The sequence below is a fragment of the Hibiscus syriacus genome, unplaced genomic scaffold (genome assembly GCF_006381635.1).
Source record: "Hibiscus syriacus cultivar Baekdansim isolate YM2019G1 unplaced genomic scaffold, ASM638163v2 tig00110328_pilon, whole genome shotgun sequence".
NCBI lineage: Eukaryota > Viridiplantae > Streptophyta > Magnoliopsida > Malvales > Malvaceae > Hibiscus > Hibiscus syriacus.
Window position 1 is genome coordinate 3,248,527 of NW_024062685.1, and position 22,592 is coordinate 3,271,118.

The 22,592-nt window shown below is 35.3% G+C and overlaps 1 protein-coding gene and 1 pseudogene across 1 annotated transcript; both read left to right on the forward strand.

The window, feature by feature from the left end:
- Positions 1 to 4,542: 4,542 nt before the first annotated feature.
- LOC120118286 (NDR1/HIN1-like protein 6) lies at positions 4,543 to 5,489 on the forward strand. The gene has a single exon (XM_039138368.1). The coding sequence runs from the start codon at positions 4,576 to 4,578 to the stop codon at positions 5,377 to 5,379; it is 804 nt and encodes a 267-aa protein (XP_038994299.1). The 5' UTR covers positions 4,543 to 4,575; the 3' UTR covers positions 5,380 to 5,489.
- Positions 5,490 to 8,568: 3,079 nt separating this feature from the next.
- On the forward strand, positions 8,569 to 20,875 carry LOC120118869 (annotated as a pseudogene).
- The last annotated feature ends 1,717 nt before the right edge of the window (positions 20,876 to 22,592 follow it).

A 22,592-nucleotide genomic window follows, 5' to 3' on the forward strand; every position in this document is an offset into this window, starting at 1 on the left:
ATCCAAGCTTCTAGGGGGTAGCAAGATAGGCCTTTGAGAGAAGCTAGCTTGCTAAGTTGGCTCACGATGGCCCAAGGGAGCTCACGACAGTGCGTGTGTTGGGAGTTTCCTCAATCCTTATGCTTTTATTTCTATTTTTTGGGTTGTTATGCAACAAATTATTTCTGTGGATGATTTGTACCCCACATGAACTAACCTTATTCGGTGTAGGTTAACTATGGATGATTAAGTTTTGTTTAATGAATAATTGATGTTTTTATGTTAATATTTTCTTTGCTAAATGTATTTATTTACTTAGGATTGTAAGAGATTATGAGAGTGACCATTTATTGAATTTGATGCTTAGTATCGAAAGAGCTAAGTGAGATCAACGTGAATAATGAGGCTTAACTGGTAACTAGGTCATAATCCACCTTAGAGATAAATATAGGATTTCAACGACTAAAAGGGGTAGTACTTAATCGATAGAAATTTACTGCAGTTCATGGTGAGAGGTATTGTCATAGCATTTTTCTCTCAGGTTTCTTACTAAAGATGGACTAGGAATACTTTTAGCAAAATTTGTTGAGCAAATAGGTCATAGAAGCTTAGACCATCCAAGAAGACAAGGCTTAGGATTCCTTAGTGACCTTACCAATTATCCCTAGTGTAGCTTGTTTGTGTGAAGTTGTCAGCTATCTTATTCATTCCCAGATTCTCAATTTAATTTTCTTTAACATTCTTGAACTATTACTTTTTATTTTGCCTTAACATTTTGATGCTACGTAAAATGCTATAACAATCACGCAAGTATACGTATTGTTCAAGTAATAAATTGAAAGCTATAAAAGCTTCAGATGTCGAACCCATGGAGAGTGTATGTGTTACAAAAGAGTTATTGTGGCAAATATAAAGGAGAAGTAATGAATATTTAAGTAGGTAACAAAAATATAGCAAAGTAATAAAATTAGAATGATAAAAACAGGGGAATGCTATAGCAAGAAATGGAGGAATCAGACCAATGGACCAAAGAATAATGTTGTTATATGGTAGCTAACAGAATGATTATGATGTGTCAATACAATTATGAGTCATGCAACAATTAACACATTAACACTTGTTCAAGAATTAAACACTTAATCAGTTGGAATTAACTTTCATTAAAACAACCAATCATACAGTTAATTAAGCAAAGACAGTCAACTACATACATCTCTATATACATAAGTTTACTTTCATAAACACCGATGCTGGAGCTAAGGTAGCATGTAATCTCAACGATTTATATTTCTAAAAATAATTAAGATCGACATATATAAGGATGAATCCATCTCTAAAAACATCTCATAAAAATATTATTCAAAGCAAAAATCATAAAGTAGGCATTTCATCGAACACCTTATGTTCAAATCCAAATAACATACAAAAATAATAAAACGTCCAAACTAATTTAAGTATCTTCCCTTCTCAGTAAAAGAAACCAAATTAAAGCTCGAACCCCGATCGGTCGTCGCTGCTACACGACTGCTCCACGTTGCTGGTACACTCCCTGATAAATAGCTTAGGTAACCGTGGTGATGGTAGGAGAGAAAATAAAATGGGGCTAGGGTTTTTCTAAGATGAGGACAGTGTGTAAAAATATTATATTTATAATCCATTAAATCACACTTCGACTAATAGGAAAATCACATTTTTAATGATATTTCTTTTTTTAAATTCAACTTGCAGCATTTAATCTCGCAACTTTATCACTTCCTGAAATTTCTCTAACCCCCTTGTGACTCAGCAATGCTGCAAATCGTCGCGACATTCCAATCCAGTATCACCATACAACAATGGCTACAACATTACAATTTCACAACATAAGTTTTCAGCAAAAATATTAAAATCAGCCCAAGTATCAACAATTTACTCTCACGATGCAAATGATGTAAAATATGCTCAGACAAATCTAAATATGATCCTAAATATGCTAGATTGCAAACTTAACCTAAGTGAAAAAGATATAAAATATAACTTTTTTTTTTGGAGAGTTAACACATTCCTTACTTGATACTTGTCATATTACCATCACATTTCTATTCATCTTATACGTTCCATTTTGTCACAACATTCTCAATTGTTTATACCATTATACATATATATTTAGATTTTTTTAGTGACACGTTTTTGCTAAAGCTTGCTTAAAAAAATCCTTTCAATCCCTGTGGAGACGATACTCACTCACTACTATATTATTTGCTTCGATTGTGTATACTTGCACATAATTGCATCCTATATTCGTACATTCACACACGTGATCAGGTAACATTTAAGAAAACACAACAAACATTTGAGATTATTTAATTAACGATCATGTGTGATGATTACTAAATTATATGTCCATGTGTGCTGCTTACTCAATATTATGAACATTATGACATTTACTCGGTCATTGGTGGTTTATGATCAAAAGGTTATTTTGTAATATTTGATTAACGAGCAGACTAGAATAAATCTTTATAAAGCATAAAAACATAGTTATTAATTAGAATATATTCAAACTGATATTAAAATAACTTTATGAGAATTGATTAATAATAAATGTAAACTAAAATTTTCTATATAATATTTACGTATAATAAAATTTAAACTTAAATTTTACAGGCATAAAAATTCAATCTTTATCAACTTAATTTCTAAAATCCGTTTTGTTGTTTCTTAAAAAATCAACTAAATGGAATTTAATCTCATTAGTTTTCTAAAAGGTTGTTGAGAGCGGGTCTCTTGTCATTCTTTGCTTTCTTCTTCTCTCTTTGTTTCTAATTGGTTAGTGGATGTCTCCATCTCAAGAGGCTGGATTGAGATCGAGTCAATTAAACTGGAGGGAATTGTTATCGGCTAAGGAGGAGCAATCGCTCAAAATCCCCCCAGGTCAAGGATGGGGATCTAGTGGTTAAACCGCCAGCGGAAGTCTTCAATGAAGGAATTAGTGCGTGACAGAACTCGATGGTGGTGTAATTTTTTAGGCGATCGTCGATCATCAGTTCTCTTAAAAGGTCAGTTAACCATCTTTGGATTAAATTTAGGAAAATTGAGGTTAAATTGGTTGAGATAATCTCTTCCTATTTCAATTCTCAAGCACTAAGGCTTGCGATTGGATTCTTTCTAATGGTCCTTGGCATATTCTCAATAAACCACTTATCCTTGAGAAGTGAGAGTTGGGTTTAAAGTCTGGAAGTTAGTATGGAGAAGCTGTCAGTGTGGGTACATTTTAGTAGGGTTCCTCTGGAATTATTCACTAGGGTTGGGTTGAGTTACATTTGCATACCTGAAAATGACGTTGTTTCTTGTAATTAAATAAGTGCCCGAGAGGGGAAAGGCCTGAAGGCTACAGAAGGATCAGGGTGGAGCCTTGGTTCGAAAGATCCATAGCAAGATCGAAAAAGAAAAAACTGAGAGGGGAAAAAAATGAATGAATTGGTATCTATGCACATTTATGACTTAATGGCAACAAAGTTAAAGGTAAAAAATTTAAAAAGTAATTATTTTTTTTATAAAAAAATATATTTAATTACATCTTTATAGTTGAAATTTAACTAATCACACACTTTCATTCATTAATAATGATTATATTTAAGAAAAGTTTATAATTTTAAGTCGGAGTAAATTTATAAATTCTAGGGATTAATAATAGAATATCAATAATGAATATAAAAGTATTAAAATTATAGGAAACTTTAAAATTTTCAAATGAGTCGACCATCTAAATTTATTCCTAATTAAGTTGACGGTTATCTTTTATTTACATGACTAATATAATTCTATAACGATGATATGTACCGAAGGCTTGATAAATTAACTTTTATGATAAAAATTTAATTAATTATTGAAGGGTAAATTTAGAGTAATTGGTTAAAATGAAAACAAGAACCTATATAGTATTTAGTAAGATAATAAGACCAATATGAAACTAATGATGACGGCCTTTCACCTACTAATATTTTCCATTTATTCTATTTAATTCTCAAGTCGGCTATGACTTATTTGATGGAGTTCATTTTGTTCCATTTTTCAACACAAAGCAACGCTTCTATTTTGTCTATGGCCTTCTTATTCTTTTTCTCAATACTTTGACTATTTCTAAACTTTTTTCATGTATGTCATATTCAAATTATTTTGATTAAGTTACACTTTTGACAAAAACATTAACGTATAAAAATATTTTTTGGCAAAACGTATAAGAAATTTTTTTAGACACATCATATAATTGTTTTATCAAAAATGCTTGAACAAACGATAGACATAGTAAAAATAAAAGGATCACGCTGTCTTGAATTAAAATATAAGTATTAAATCTAAAATATGAGCATATTGACTAAAGGGACTAAATCATAATTTGTCGAAAACAATAATGATTATAAAGTGTGAAATGTTGAAATTTGCTCACGATACGAATGCGGCGGATTAGGTGAATACGTGAAGGGAACCGCAAAACTTCGTCACCAGAGAAAAAATTACAGGTCAAATAGAGGAAGCTTCTATCTTATGACTTTATCAACCGTCCCTTTCCCTCACCCTGTACATATTTTATTTTTCTCAAGGCTTGCTTTTCATATGGTCAGCTGCCTCAAATGTCTTGAATTGAACTCATCATCATCAATGGCGGATCAACAGAGAATCCATCCTGTCCCGGACATCGAATCGCCACCACAAACCTCCCCGACAGCCCCCTTGGTTCCCCTAGGCTCCACCAAGTCCGACCTTGTTAACCCCGTCGAACAACATCAACCCATCTACTCCCATGTCGCTCCTCCTATGAAAAGAAGAAGAAGAAGCTGTTGTTGTTGCAGGTGCTTGTGTTGGACACTGTCTATTCTCTTGATCCTAATCGTCATTATAGGGATCATCGTCGGCATCTTATTCCTCGTTTTCCGACCGAAGCTACCGGACTATTCCATCGACGGTCTGGAGGTAACGCAGTTGAGTCTCAGCTCAGATTCTAGCCTGTCTGCTAGCTTCCACGTTAACTTCACCGCGAGAAACCCCAACAGAAGAATCGGTATTTATTACGAAGGAGGCAGCCATATAACCGTGTGGTACACTGGAACCCAACTGTGCCGAGGGTCGATACCGAAATTCTACCAAGGTCATCGGAACACGACCGTGCTGGTTTTGCCGATGTCGGAACAAATCCAGAACGGTGCCGGCTTATTGACGGCGCTGCAACAGCAGCAGCAGCAGACGGGGAACATACCGTTGTTGCTGAGGGCCAGACAACCTGTGAGGATAAAGCTTGGGAGCCTAAAGCTCCCGGAAATGAAGTTCTCGGTTAGGTGCTGGCTAGTGGTGGATGCTTTATCTCCTAACAGTTCCATCAGAATTTCGAGTAGTAACTGCAGCTTCAGGTTTAGGGTTTAGAACTCGACTTCCTTAACTGCTGGGATTATATTACTTTATTGTTTATTTATTTTCTTTAATTTTTCATAAAAATGGAGGTTTTTAGCAGGTTTTGTCCTATACTGTAGTATAAACTTTGGTTCGTTGGTATATTTGTAAAAGGGTATAATATAAAAATAAGTATCCGAATTATATTGTTGTTTTAAGCGGTGGTGATATCTTTTTTTGTGTGGATAATTTAAGTGTTTGATGTTATTGTCGCGCTTCATCTGATTAACAGTGACTTTGACCACCAGGCACAAGAACAACAACCGACGAATCCTACCCAGTGAAGAACAAAATTGCCTTGTTACCGTTTTCGACCACCACTGATTGCTACCATTGTTACAAACCACCACTCACTCGTTATTGTTCACCCAATGATCGATCACTACCCTTATCATTGCCTCAATCTCCTAAATTCCTAAAGTCTTAAAAATCCTAACCCTTAAATCCATCCATCCATCCCTTTAAACTCACCTTTGCCCATGTCGCTCGACTGTATATTACATTCCCTTAAATCCAACAAGTGAAATTGAAGCCCCAATTTTCGGTATATTGCAACACTGCAAATCCTCTAATTGCAGGATATTAAAACAGGTTTGTCATCGGTATTAATAAAAGAATGATTGTAGTCGCAATTTGATGGATATTCAAAAAGGATTTAGGGGTAACTGTTAGGGCATGGTCGGTAATAAAATCTGACGATCGGTCTGTAGGCGACCAATGATAACACAGAGATGGGATGGTCCGGGATTTGAGATTTGTAGAGATTTTAGATTTTTCTGTAATTTAAGAGACACTATTATTTTTTTATATAATAATAATTTAAGTAAATTACAAGGTTACTCACTGAATTATATATAATAATTTAGGTAAATTATACGCTTACTCACTGAATTTTATTCTCTCTTTTATTTTAATTACCGTACTTTCAATTTTTTCAATTTACGTATTAAACTTTAGAGATTTAATTTTTTTTATTCGGTCGTTTTCTTCTTATCAGAGATATTACATGGTTTTTTTTAATAATAAAACCTGATTTACAATTTAGAAAAATAAAAAATAAAAATTCTATTATCAAAACTCATCTTAAAACTTCAACCCAAAGGGGTTTTTCTCGATATATCACCCTTTGACTTTATATTTCCCTTTCAGGCACCATTCAGACTATTTTTCCCAATCTAACACTCTTTGCAGTATGGCGCGCCCCCTGCAGCGCGCTTTACGCTGATATGGCGTCACGTGGGGTAAGGCACGCCCCCTGCAGCGCGTTTTATGCTGAGTTGGTGCCACGTGGGGTATAGCGCGGGGCAGGGGCCGCGCTTTACCTTTAAATCTGACACGCGTCAATAAGGCTACAACTTTGTTAATAAATCCAACATCAACACTGAAAAATAAAAATCCCTTATTATCTCCTTTCCCACGTGCTTATTACCTTTTATAAAGGGAAAATAAAAATCTTCCCTGAAAAATGACCATAATACCCTTATTATTTTCAAACTTTGTTAATAAATCCAACATCAACACTTTTCATTTAAATCCCTGAACTTTCCATCTTTTCTGAAATTGATCACTACATTTACCAAAATTCTATTTTGGTCATTGACCCTACTTTTGGGATGTTACAGATGGATTGTAGCGTTGGGCTACAATGAACGCTACAACTGGCATTGCACTGTAGTTGCGCTATTTTTTTGGGTTTTTCTTATTTTTTATTTTTACTTTCTTTTGTTACTTTCTTTTTTTGTTAATTTGTGGAATGAATATTCTAATTCAAATAATTAAAATATATAATTATGTAACTTATGTTTTTTTGTATTATTATTAGGAATCATAATTTTCTTATTTATTTTTATTTTCGCAATATTATTTATGAATATTTTATTTATGCTTTTTATCGTGATATTTATTAGAAATGTATATGTTTTATTTTATATGCAAAATCAATATTATAATAGTTAAATATTGTGAATAAAATAGAGTTTGTGGTAATGCAGATATAATGCTGAAGATGAATTATTGTTTCATCTTTAAAGTAGAGATAGAGATCCTGTAGAGTAAAGATGAGGGCTTGAGATGGACTTATATTGTCGAATCTAGGGAATACTCTAAAAATGGTTTACTCATGACTCTAAACACCTTACCTTATTTGGATTTGAAAATTTATCAACATGACAATACAGTAAAAGTGTTCTGTAGCGGTGTTTTAGCGGCGTTTGGAGAGTAAACGCCATAATATTTTGGGATATAGTGACGTTTATATTGCAAATGCCACAAAATGATACTTTAGCGGCGTTTATGGCACAAACGCCGGTATAGATTTATTTATAGTGGCATTTTCTCAAAAAATGCCGTAAAAAACTAGTAATTTAGCAACGTTTTGAAAGAAACGCCGCAAAAGAGTAGATATTTGGTGGCATTTTTAGATAAACGCCGCAAAAATTTTAGACATGGTGGCGTTTGCATAACAAACGCCGCTATAAAACAGTAATGTAGTGGCGTGTTTTGATAAACGCCGTAATATGTTTGTTTATAGTGGATTTTTTTTATTAAAACGTCGCATATACATCTACTATAGTGGCGTTTCTATTAAAAACGCCACCACAGGGTAAATATATGGTCCACATTATTCTCCTTCCTGATCACTAAAATCATTTCAACACTGTTATCTTGAAAAGGGATTTCTCTGGTACAAGAACGACACTCACACGATTCCAAACGACGTGGTATTCTGTCTTCTCCGACGACGAAATCGGGTCTCTCATCAAGGAACAGTTATCTCACGGTTGCATGGTTTGATCCCTTCTCTCACTACTGAATTTTTTCATTTATTATTTTTGGTATTATGAAAATGGGGATAACATTAAAAGATAACGTAATTGAAAAAAATAATAGTTTTTCTATATCTATATATAGTGTTTTAATGGTTTACTGGTTGGGAGCATTGTTTTGCCGGTTTCGAATAGAAAAATAACAACTTTTGAAAACGTGAACAAATGGTTGTGGTAAAAAGAGTAGGTTTTGCCTTGAGTAAGAAAAATTATCGTCGGAATGTCCACGTGGCGTATTTGCTCTGACGATGGATCAAATTATCGTTGGGAGGCTATCAGTCCGAACTTGTCGTCCAAACTCGATGATGACCCGAATGGAACTCCGAACTTGCCTTCCATGGCTGATCTCCTAATTGAAGGTAATAATCCCTGAAAGTTTTTGCCGCTATATTTTTATTTTATACTCTAAAATTTCATAGAGTGCACGTATGTAGGATGTTCGAAGCTTATTCAGAACGATGATAAAGGAGTGGATAAATACCCGATGTTTACAACCGAATTTGGTAGCTGTGTGGCGTTGAAAGAATCTTCAATTACAAAAGTAAGAGCTATCCTCAATGAAGACGACGTTGGCTCTACTGTTACTCCAAGTAAACGTTTCTAGCATTTATTTAATTTTTTTCCAACAAGTGATTTAGTTCCCAAGCCACCTCCAATCAAGTTTCATACTGTAGGTGAAAGTTCATTATCTGTTTCAAGTGAAGCACTGAAGCGCGCAAGGAGTCTTCTTGGTGAACCAGATGTAGGGGATTTATTTGGTGAAATAGATGAAGAGTTTCTCCATATAGAGTTTACCCGGAGGAAAAACTTAAAGATACATCGTCAAACAAGGAAAACATCTTTCCTACGTCCTTTCCTCACGAAGGAGCAATGAAGACTAAATTATAGTGAACAATATGGTGAAGACTGTTTATGTATAACTTTAATGTTTCTAAATTTTAATGTCTTTTGTTGTTAAGTATTTTTATGCATAACTTCTGGCTTAATAAAATGTATGGTTGTTGTTAATTAGGTAAAAGTAAATGATAGTAAAGTTAGTTTATGTAGAGCATAAATGGAATATTTAAAATGAAGCAAACTTATATAAATTAAGGTAATTAGCGGCGTTTGTTGATAAAAAACGTCGCTATATCCATAACTTTTTGGGGCGTTTTTATACAAACGCCGCAATAGGGTAAAATCTATAGTGGCGTTTTATCAACAAACGTCGTAACATATTTGTAATTTAGGGGCATTTTTTAGACAAACGCATTTACATAGTTGTACTGTAGCGGCGTTTGAATATAAACGCCAAGATAGAGTCATAAATTAGTGGTGTATTTAAACAAAAAACGTTGCTATAGAGTGTACTTTAGCGACGTTTTTGAAAAAACACCGCCAAAGGATAAATATATGCTTTTCATGGTCGATTCCTAAAATCATTTCAACTCTTCTTTAGTGGCATTTTTATCCAAAAACGCCGCAATAGGTTCATCCATAGTGGCATTTTTCGAACAAACATCGATATATAATTGTACATTAGCGGCGTTTTAATACAAACGCCGCAATAGGGTAAAATCTAGAGTGGTGTTTTAGTTGTACAAAGTGGTTTGTTAGATGCGTTTGAATATAAACGCCGTAATAGAGTCATAAATTAGTGGCATTTTTAAACTCAAACGCTGCTATAGATTGTACTTTAGCGGCGTTTTTATAAAAACGTCGTGAAATATGTATTCTTTACATGCGTTTTTAAACATAAACGCCGCAAAATTTAACGTTTACCCCAAACGAACCATTTTGCTCTGACTTAGTTTTGTATCAAACCATTAGCCGATCCCTAACACCCCTAAAATCTCTCCCCATTTGTTCGAGCGTCCACGATACCCACCCAGAGTTTATCCTGTCGATCCCCAACTTCCCTACTGTTGTGGTCTATTTTTGCTTTCATTAAAAAATTATTGTCTATTTTTCACTGCAGAAGCATCTCTGAAGCCCTAAGCGCTTGAATTTCAGCTATAATCAGGAATCTTCCATTGAATCCTTCATAGGTACCATTGAAGTAACTCTTCTGAACTTGTATTTGTTCGGTACAGTAGAGTTTCCTGCGCATTTTTTAGATCTTTCAGTTTGAATGTCTAAGCTCCTCGAAGTGAAAAAAGTGTTACCCATCACTTTTGTTTCTGTTTTTACCTTTAATAGGTAATACTGCAGGTAGGATCACCGTTCTGAACTTGTATTTGTTTTGTTTTGCAGCCCTGCTAGTTGAGAATGGGAAATTCCTTCTTTCTGCAAAAAGGACTCTTAGGACTACTGATACGGAGTATATCATTTCTATGAATGCAGACAACATTTCAAGTTCAAGCAGTAATTACATCGGAAAGATGAGGTATGAATGTGATATCGAGTTGTGACATTTTAATGCAAAAACAACCCTTTTGTTCCAAGAAATAGTGTTAGCAGTTTGAATCTGGTAGAAGCCTAGAAGAATCACTTCAATTTACGAGGAATAGTAGTAATTAGAATAATGTTGGATTAGTTCTATAGACTCAAATTGATTTCCACATCTCCTTTGGTCGAATGTTTTCTTTGACATTCGAAGCTAGCTTTCAAAAAAAGATTTTTTATATCTATTTCTGGTTCCAGGTCAAACTTCCTCGGCACAAAATTCATAATATACGACACCCAACCTGCATACACCTCTACTGTTTTTAGCTAACACTTTTGTTTCTATTTTTACCTTTAATAGGTAATACTGGAGGTTGCAAGTTTTCAGTTTTTAATTCAATTTATCTACTTGTCCGCGTTGAGGTGTCGTTGTTTTGACAGAAAGCTTCTGTTAGAAATAGTAAGTACTTTATTTTGAAGTTTTAACTAGTTAAATTAACAACTAATGTGGGGGAGCTGGAATTTTCTTCAGCTGTTTTCATACTTGAATGTATGAAGTAGAACCCCATCTAGTCTAATTAATGGACATATGTTACATATGTTGTTCCATTATGGCCCATTATAATTGCATTGCTAGTTAATTTTGTTGCCTGTTGCACTCATTTATTGTTGGTATTACATATTGGACAAGTCTGTCCATGCTCGTACGAGCATGGAGAAAACTGCAGGTTTGATTTAAGCCCGAGGAAGCTGACTATATAAGCTGGTATTGATGTTTTAGAATTTACAGTCTTCGTGTGTTTGATATAAAGAGCAAAATTGTAAAGGGCTATAAGTATTGTGTTTGTTTGTTATTTTATTACCATTATTATTTTAATGTTTAAGTTGATGACTAAGGGAGAGATCTGTTTGGTTTGATAAGATTTTTTGAACCTTCCATGATAATTTGATTTGATTCAATTTGTAAATTCCATAGGTTTTTTTTGTAAATATTTATAAAATAGTTAAAGTAAATGCAATTGTACCCTTTGCAAAAGGATTCTAATGTGTTTCATGGTTTTTGGACATTATATTTTACCTTCTGGGGTTTATGCCGTACCAAATGATCTTAACAATGAAATTTTACCCTCTGCATAAGGATTCCCATGTGTAGGCGTGAATCTCCCTATAACTAAATGAAATCAAGTGTAGTTTACCTTAATTTTATCCTCGTCAACCTCAATCTCGATCAGTAAATGTATAAGAATCAATGTGACAATATTTTTTTTTAATGTTTGGAGTTAATGATTTGTTCCTAGTTTTTAACTAACACTTTTGTTCCTGTTTTTAATTGCTAAGTTTAGCTTTACGCCGTTATATGTACTACCTATTAAAGGTTTATTTCCTGAATATAGAATATATGATTTTGTGCTACCTTTTTAATTACTGTTATTAAAGGTTTATTTGCTGAATATAGAATATAGAATATATTCACTACCTATTAAAGGGTTATTCTCCATAATCTTATTTATTGAATTACTGATATTCTGTATTATCTTGTTGGCAGAGCATGCATAATAAAAATAAATAGTTTGACACTACCCTATTGATGGATGTAATTGAGTATCAGTGATTAAAATCAATAATTCATCCGTTTCTCTCTTCGTAGGTTATAATTGAGTTGAGCAGCTCGAATTTTATTCGTTTATGAGGAACTTTTTTATCAAGAAACAAAGGTAATCTTCTATCCGTTATACTTTTGGGTTACTCTTTTTCTATATTTCTTGAACCTTTCTGACATGGAACAAAGGTAATGAACTCCGTTGTAAGTTCTTCATGCCTCTCTCTTTGCCAATGAAACATGAGTTTGTTTAGATATAAATGCTTGATTTCGATGAAACATCTGTGAAAGTGATTAGTTCTATACTATGTAGTTTTATATATGCACCCTTATATTTTTTTATAAAATAACATAGATACATTTGCTCCCATACAATTTTAGCAATTTAAAATTTCATAATGTAGGAGTGATTATTTATATATTCATCTTAATATTATTATGCACTAAATAGGATGTTCAAAGCTTATGTTTAGGTTCTATTTGTTTTGTATAATATTAGCATTTAACATTTGTAATTGAAACTCCAGAAAGACGAAATGGAGTCGAAAACTTGGATGGATTTCGAAAGGGTTAGCGTCGAATATTGAAATGGAGTCGAAAACTTTCTAAATTTTGCTTTTTTGAATGCAAGCCAAGAGAATATGATTCTTTGCCCTTGTAAGCAGTGTGTTAACATTAATTGGCACACTCGTGAAGTTGTGTACGAGCATCTAGTTGTTTTTGGATTTGTTCAGGGGTATAGAAAATGGGTCTTTCATGGAGAGTTTGTTTCAGATAGATCTGCTTCCACGAGTTATTTGACTTATCCTGCTCTTTCTCACCATCCAACTTTTAGAGAAGATGACATGGAAGGGATGTTACGAGATGCATTTAATATGCATAATCATCAGTCGTATGTTATAGAAAATGTTTGTCAGAATGATGTTAATGATTTCGTTGAGACGGGAAGAATTGGATGTGATGAAGAGCCAAATGATGAAACGGAAAAGTTTTACAAGTTGCTGAATGAAATGAATGAACAACTTTATGAGGGATCAAAGTTTTCAAAGCTTTCTTTCTGCATTCGTCTTTTCCACTTAAAATGCCTGGGAGGGTGGACTGGTAACTCCTTTACGCAATTGTTGGAGTTACTAGGAGAAGTGTTTCCTTTTACAAAAATCCCTCAATCATGCAAAGATGTGAAGAAAATGATAAAAGATTTGGGTCTTGGATATGACAAAATTCATAGTTGTTCGAATGATTGCATGTTGTATTGGGGTGATAAAAAAATCAAGAGTCTTGTCATGTATGCGGAAAATCTCGATGGATGTCTACGGAGGCAGAAAATATTACTGAGGTTGACGCTCAAGCATGATCAAGAAAGAAACCGGTCAAGATTCTGTGATATTTTCCTCTCATACCTAGGCTAAAAAGATTGTTTATGAAGTCAAAGACTGCTGAGTCTATGAGGTGGCATCATGATGGCAGAACCGATGATGGATTATTACGGCATCCTACAGATCCTTTAGCTTGGATGTCATTTGACAACAAGTATCCAAGTTTTGCGAGAGATCCTCGAAATGTCAAGCATTGTCTTGCAACTGATGGGTTTAATCCATTCAAAATCATGAGTACTTCGTATAGTACTTGGCCTGTGTACTTGTTCCATACAATTTGCCTCCCTGGATTTGCATAAAACAATCATCTTTCATCTTATCCATGATAATCCCCGGCGAGAAAGGCCCCAGAAATGATATTGATATTTACATGCAGCCGTTAATTGCAGAGTTGAAACAATTATGGGAAGGGGTCGAAACGTACGATGTGTTGACGAATGAGAACTTTAATTTACGCGCGACTTTATTATGGACAATTAATGATTTTCCTGCGTAAACAAATTTATCTGGTTGGAGTACTAAAGGTTGTTACGCTTGTCCTTGTTGTGCTCTACAAACATGTTCGAAGTGGTTGGTTAATGGAAAGAAGTTCTCTTATATGGGACATCGTCGGTGGTTACCTGATAATCATAGATTTAGAAGTCAAAAGAATATGTTTGATGGTGATGAAGAGTTTCGAAATGCTCCTGACCAAACAACCAGTTCTTAAATATTCAGAATGTTGAAAAATATCAATTTTACTTATGGAAAGATGAATCAACCAAGTAGTACACGATCAAAGAAAAAGGCAAATCATATCAATGAAGAGGTTGAAGTTGGCGAACAAACTGATGATGAGTCTGATGAAAATGATGATCCAAATGAGGTAGACTTGTGGAAAAAGAGGAGTATATTCTTCGAGTTGCCTTATTGGAAAAAGAAGATTTTGAGACATAATCTTGATGTAATGCATATTGAGAAGAATGTTTGTGAGAATATTATCGGGACCATTCTGAATGATGGCAGAAAATCTAAAGATAATCTTAAGAGTTGACTTGACTTAGTGGACATGGGAATTCAGCATGATCTTCATCCGCAATTACTTCCAATTGGAAGAAATTTCTTGACGCCTTCTATTTTTTCTCTTTCGAAGAAAGAAAAAAAGTGTTTTGCATGGTGTTGAATGATATAAAGGTCCCAGATGGGTATGCATCAAACATTTCTCGATGTGTCAGTGTTAAAGATCGAAGACTTTATGGTTTAAAGTCACATGATTATCACATATTAATGCAAGATTTACTGCCAGTAGCTGCTCGCGGTTGCATGTCGAGTAAGGTGATGTCTTGTATCATTGAACTTTCTAATATAATGAAAGCCATTTGTGGGAAAGTTCTAATGGTTGAAGAACTTGATAAACTACAAGATCGAGTCGCCTTGACTTTATGCAATTTGGAGAAGATATTTCCGCCTTCATTCTTCACAATTATGGTGCATCTGCTAATTCATCTTCCTCACGAAGCAAGAGTTGGTGGTCCAACTTTCTATCGATGGATGTACCATAGAGAGAGGTGTTAATTGAATTACACGTTTCAAATTACTACTGATTATACCTCTCACTCAAATGTATTTACATAGTATGTTGTTTCGTGTATAGGTTCTTGGGCAAGTTGAAGTCTTATTATCGTAATAAGCATTATCCGGAAAGATCAATTGCTGAAGGGTATTTGGCAGAGGAATGCATGACATTTTGCTCTAGATATTTGGAAGATGTTGAGACAAGATGCATAGACCAAATCGAAATGATGTGTTAAGTACTGATGACTTACCTCAACATTATTTGTTTGGAAGTTATGGTCAACCATTAGGGAAAGTTGAAATTGCACACTTAGATGACACGTCTTGGGCACAAGCACACCGATATGTTATTTTCCATCACGATTCAATAGATCCCTTTCGCACGTAAGTCTTTTAGACCCAATCCTAATGAAATCTCTTTATCTTTTATATTTATCAATTTTTAACGACATAATATTCTTTATAGTGAGTTTAAAGAAGCATTGAGATCTCGAGCACGCTCCCGAAGATTAAATCAGCGAGAGCTACATAAGTTATTCACAGAAACTTTTCATGAATGGTTAGGCCAGACGGTAAGCAAATAAATCTTACGAAACACTTATAAATTATATATGTCTTGCTTTTTATATCGACATCAATGCAAATTAATTCACCATTCATGTGTAATAGGTTTGGAGTGGGAGAGAAGTTAGTGATGAAGTTAAATGGCTTTCTCAAGGTCCGAATAGAATAGTTAAAAGATATAATGCCTTCCTCATTAATGGGTTCAGGTTCCACACGAAATCTTGTGAAAGATTAAGGAGGACACTAAATTGTGGAGTCGTAGTTACTTCATCAACTACAAGTTATGCTACTGTAAGGGACAATAATCCGCATGAGGGAGAGGTCGATTATTATGGAAATCTTACGGACATTGTTGAGTTAGATTATTATGAAAAATGAAAGGTTGTGTTGTTTCGCTGTGACTGGGTTGATGTAAACAGATGTATAAAAAGAGATAAATTCGGGTTTACAATGGTGAATTTCTCTCTATTAATTCACACGAGTCAACGTTTGATGGATGAACCATATGTATTTTCTTCTTAAGTGAAACAAGTATTTTATTGTCACGATCCAATGGATGACGGTTGGTATGTTGTGCTTCGAAATACTCCCAGATACTTGATAGACATCGGGGATGGAAGTAGAGATGACATTGAAACAAGATCAGAATGTTTACCTCTACTACCACAAAACATAGATGAAACTATCACAAATACAACACAATTTCAATGGGTTCGGGAGGACGTTGATGAAGATATTTATGACAACTGACATTACATAAGACTTTTGTATGATTTTATATCTTCATTTATTTATTTATAATGTTATAACCTTTAACATGTTGTCTTTCAATATATTAATTAATTAATTAATTATTTATTTTTTTAAGAGTTTATTATAGATATCATGCCGAAGAGAAAAATAAGTGATTTGCGGGTTGTTCGAGCTTCTGAAAACCATGAAGAAAGAAATAACGAGGAATCGAATGCACCTGAGTCTTCCGAAGTTCCTGAAACTGTTGAAGAAGAAGTAGAAATTCAAAGTAATCTTCGAAACATTATTTACTACTTTTTCATTTTCAAAACTGGCATTTAATAATTTATTATATAGTTGAAAATGCTGGAACGCCCAAGACTCGAGGACGTACAACTTTGAATGAATTATACCAACTTCCTCCTGGGCATCGTGTCAAAGTTTCAAGAAATGATGTCGGTTAACCTATTGGCCCAGTATCACATCTTCTAGCAGGTTACTTAGGCATAGTTGGACGTAATGCGAATCTGTTACCGATCAATTACGAGTCATGGCGCGAAATGCCTAATAGTAACAAAAATCAAGCGTTGGATTTTGTTAAGGTAATAATGTCATTATAATAGATACTCTATAGAAATTCAATACTAATTTATACTTACGGTGCACACTTATTTGTTGTATAGGAGAAATTTTCTTTAGAGGTCTCTGACGATTATGTGAAGCATGCGTTAGGGAAGAGATGGAGGGACCAAAAGAGTTCCTTAAAGAAGAAATACTTCAAGATGATCTCATCCTTGAAGAGAAATTACAAACAGTCCCACCAGGAATGCTCATGTACCAATGGGAAGATGCAGCCAGATTTTAGAGTTCAAAAAAAGGACATGTATGATGTATTTTTCAGAAATAATTGTAACAAATTTTAAATCATCATTAAAAGTGATTGTTTGACATTGTAGGACCGAGAGCATGTTGGTGTTGCTAGCAGGCAACAATAAAATTTTACGCACACGGCTGGATCAAAGAGCTTTGCTTGTACAGCTCATGAGGAGGTATTATAGATTATTGAAATAGTTTTTAGTATTTCATGTACATACTAACTCATGGTAATTATATTATGGTACATTGTAGGAAAATACATCCGGTTCTAAAGTTGGTCGAATCTAACTCTTTGAAATGACACATACGAAGAAGGATGACACTCCTATGACTGCTGACGCTGCAGAAATTATGGTACATTTATTGGGGAGATGTTTTAAATTTACCTGACTTTATTTATATTTGTGCAATGACATTTTTTATTTTAATTAATTATTCAATTTATTATTAGGAAAAATTGAGGGAGAAAAAGGCAGAGCATCATTCTACTGCTTCGAGTCAAGGTCTTGTTAATGATGATGACATTGAAAACCAAACTATTAATGATGTTTTGGGTCCTGAAAGATATGGTCGGGTGTGATGTCAAGGATCATTCGTTACTCCCACCAAATATTTTGGATCTAGCTCATCACAGTACATGTCATCACAGACTCGATCTTCCCACTACGAAGATAGTCGTTTAAAAGAAAAGTTGGCTGAGATGGATCAACAAATGACTAACTTGAAAGCGGAAAATGAAGCAAGGGAAGCAGAGAGAGCAGCATCGGAAGCAGAGAAAGAAGCAGCGGCAGCACAGAGAGAAGCAACGGCAGCACAAAGAGAAACATCATATCAGCAGAGATGTGAAGAATTTGAAAAACGACTCAATGATATGATGATAATGATACAGAAAACGCAACCTCAGAATCCACCATCGTAGTCTCATTTATGTTATGAGCATTCTGTTAATGTTACTGAACCTTGTTTAACTGAACTTATATTACGTTAATGAAAACTTTTATTTATTATATTGGATTTAATGTTGTTTGTTATGGATATAGAGTTTGATGTTATTGTTGTTTTGTTTGTTGGATAATGGAACAGGTTGAAAAAATAGATTTGGGGTAATCAAGAATTATTTTTAGAATTGTTAAATTTTGTGTTATTTAGCGGCGTTTGTAAAAAAAACGCCGCAATATACCATACATTTAGCGGCGTTTGTATACTAGAAACGCCGCTAAAAATCATCACATACTGCATCGTTTGTGGGGAAAACGCTGCAAAATATCAACACCTACTGCAGCGTTCGTAAGTAAAACGCCGCTAAATCTCAACACCTACTGTGGCATTTTTCTGACAAACGCCGCTAAATAACAAAACCTATTGCGGTATGTTATCACCTATTAAAAAAAGCTGCCGCTAATTTCAACGACACTTTTTGCAACATTTATCATAATGCCACATGTGTTTTTAGCGGCGCTTAAAAACGCCGCTATAGATATAAAAAAAAGCCGCAAAATACTTGTTTTGCTGTAGTGTGAATTGAATGAAGTTGCATTATCTTTTTGAAGTTTGTAATCTTTGGTTCATTGAAATACACCCCAGAAAAGCAAGATTTTTTAGATTCTTTGGTTCTATAAAAATAGTGTTTAGTATTAATAGATGGTCTTCGATGATAATGAACATTTATTAGGGTTCTTGTTGACATAATGAATCTGAAAATAATAATTGTTGAAGAAGATGGTGTATAACTGAAAAAGGAGGGAATTGTGAGGTAGGAGAGTGTTGTAAAAGTTTAATTGATGACATGTTAATTATAGGTTGTAATTTTTATTTACATGTCATTTTTTTGTAACAGCTTAGAGTTTTTGTAACGAGATTTAACGTTTTGAATGGTATGAGTAATGAAGAAAAAGTTAAAGGGACGGTTTAATATAAAAGTTTGAAGTATCGAATCGAGAAGACGGTAGAGTTGGAGGAGTATTTGTGAATTAGGGCTTAGAGAGAGTCTGGGTATTAAATGTAAAAGTTATAGGGAGAGGCCCCCAATTGTGGGGTAGTGCTGAAAAATTTATTTAATTTGCTGTTTTGTGTACACCTACTCCTCTGAGTGGATAGCAGTCAACCACAAGTTAGAAAAAGAACCCCACGCACTACCATCGGTTAGGATCACAACTCATAACACTAAAACATAAAAGTAAAAAAGTAAGGCATTTCATATTTTGGGAGATGGTCCAACTCCGCAGACAAACAAAATATTTGGGAACCCCATACGGAGATTATGGAGTCACGGAGTAATAAATGCGGTAGTAGCGGTGACAAACAAGAAGCTTGACAACAACAAGGTGTTAGTGGTGCGCAGGGGACCTCTGCCTCTGTCTTCCCGTGTCCCATTCATGGGCTCCATCTCCAACCAAATTCCTCTTCCATCTTCCTCATCTACTACTTCTTCCCTTGCTAAGCCATCCAAAAGACCCACCAAAGGCCGTCACATCAAGGTCGATGGCCGCGGCCGTCGCATCCGGATGCCTGCCGTATGCGCCGCCCGAGTCCTCCAACTCACCCGCGAATTGAGTCATAAATATGACGGTGAAACCATCGAGTGGCTACTCCAACAGGCTGAACCCGCCATCACAGCTGCGACGGGGACAGGGACCATCCCGGCCAATTTCTCCACCCTCAACCTTTCGCTTCGCAGCAGTGGATCCACCGTTTCGTCTCTGTCGTCTAAATCCGCACCTCTCTCTTTCCACAGTGCTTTAAGCTTTTACAACAGTAATGGAGGAGATGATAGTAGAAGGCTCGCCAACAGTACGGCCATGCTAGGGTTTCACCATCAACTTTACCCTCAACAACATAACCCTAACGACAACTACAATACAAATTCATTCAGAGATGACCTTTTCAAAGAAACGTCCCAGCAAAATCCCGAAACAGGTGTTATAGACTCAAATTCTCCTAAACCGGAGAGAACCGGAATGCCAGAACAAGAAACCGGTTCATTCCACGCGGCCAACGTAATGTCAACTCCAGCTATATGGGCCGTCGCACCGTCCACCACCAACGTAGGTAATGCCTTCTGGATGCTGCCAATAGGCGGTACTGCCCCCGCATCAGCTACGGTGCCGGAAGCACATATGTGGACCTTTCCGGCTCATTATTCGGGTGGTGGGGGTAGAGCAAATCCGGTTCAGCTGGGTTCGATGATATTGCAACAACAGCAAACCGGGGATCATCAACTCGGTTTAGGAGTGACAGAGACCAACATGGGGTTACTTGGCAGTACCGGAATCAACGTTTACAGAAGCAGCAACAACAACAGAGTGGGTTTAAAAATGAATTTGGGTCAGGAAAATCACACTCTAGGAAGTGACAGTGGAGATGAAAACCCAGCAACAGATTCTCAATGATTAAAAGCTTCTAAATTCAGCTCACATTCTTCAACTGTTTTGCAGCAGCTCTTTTTTTCTTTCCTTCAATGCATGTGTTTTGTTACCATTTTTGGATTGTTGATTGTGATTAGCTTTGATGATGAAATGTAATTCAATTTGCAGTAGGGTGTCAAAGATTGCCCATTAAACTAGCACAACTCCAACATTCCCCAAGTGTGAAAATATGAAAATAAAAATATTTTCTATTGTTCTTGTTAATTAATTAATTGTTTAATGCTCTGTTATTATTTAGTGGAATGAAGGGAGAAGATAACGAAAGGATTATTATGTCATGTCAAGGAAAGTAGTAAACTCGTCAAGTGGCTCAACGTAAACTACATGTGTTGCTTTTCTCCTTCTCCTGTCTTGTAGGTTTCCGACTCGATCATAGCAAGTAGCTTGATTTCTCCCTCTGTGTGTGTGTTTCAGATCCGAAGGAGGTTTTTACCCGAAGGAATTTTCTTCTTTAAGCTTCAGAAATTTTGTTAACCGTTAAATACCATATTGATACTAAGTTGATCTCTTCACTGGATTCTCAGATCTGAAAACCTCAACTCCGTTTCTTATGAAATACCAGTTTTAATCTGTAAGCTTCTCCTTTATATACATAGATTTGAATCTTTTTGTTATTGCATTTAGAAATCTCTTTTATATACATATCTAAACTTTCAGATCTATTTTATTCAAAAGTTTTTTTTTAACGTTCGGCTTTCTTGTTGAGGTACCGTTTATGCTCTCTCTGATTCCATTTTTTTTTAGAAAATAAACATTTTTAGTAGTTTATTTTTAATTCATATCAGATTGAATTTTCTTTTTAGAACTGAACAGAGTAAAATCAATATTATTCTTTTTTCTTGCCTTTTAACACTAGACTTTTAGTAATAAAAATAAAAATAGTATTATATAAATTAAAATCCTATTAAGTAACCAACTAGGCTTCTTAGTACCCCTCAATTCTCTAGCGTTTTATTGGTGCAACTTCTTTCTGCTTTGATTTTCTTTTTCATAGCTTCGGCTATAAATGATTACTTGAGGTCATATCATTCTTTTAGATCTCATAGGGCGTTTAGGGGGCGGGCTCGACAGAGTGGTGTCAAGGAGACTAGACTTAGAATTTGTACGTTGAATGTAGGCACATTAAATGCTAGGCTGATGGAGCTAACCGACGTACTAAGTAACAGGAAAATAGATTTTGCTTGTATTCAAGAGACTAGGTGGAAAGGGGCTCGCGCCAGAGAGTGTAACGGGTACAAGTTGTGGTATTCAGGCGTAGATAACGCTAGAAATGGGGTGGGTATCTTGGTATCCTATAGGCTCAAGGAAAATGTAGTTGAAGTTTGTAGATACAGTGATAGGATCATGATGATTAACGTTATTTTAGAAGCGGAAGTGGTGAATGTCTTTTCAGTGTACGCCCCACACGTTGGCCTAGGGGAGGGGGAGAAACGTTGCTTCTGGGATTCGTTAGATGATGTACTTAGGAGCATTCCGGAGGACCAAAGAGTTTTCATAGGGGGAGATTTCAATGGCCATATAGGTAGTGCAATCGACGAGTATGACAGTGTTCATGGGGGTTTCGATTTTGGTAGTAGGAACGAGGAGGGGCGCACGTTGCTTGATTTTGCTACTGCACACGATATGGTGGTCACTAACTCCTTCTTTAACAAGAGAGATGTGAACTTGATTACGTTCCATAACGGGGGACATTGTACCCAAATCGACTACATCCTGGTTCGAAATCGTGATCGATGGGCTTGCTTTGACTGTAAGGTGTTCCCTGAAGAGGCATGTGCATCACAACACAGATTGTTGGTTTTGGTGTTCCGCGTTCGCCACGGGCAAAGCACTCATAGGAGAGCTAAACTAGGTAAACCTAGGATCCTTT

Excerpts from the sequence above, each read along its gene's own strand:
- LOC120118286 (XM_039138368.1), top strand. The coding sequence starts at position 4,576 with ATGGTCAGCTGCCTCAAATGTCTTGAATTGAACTCATCATCATCAATG.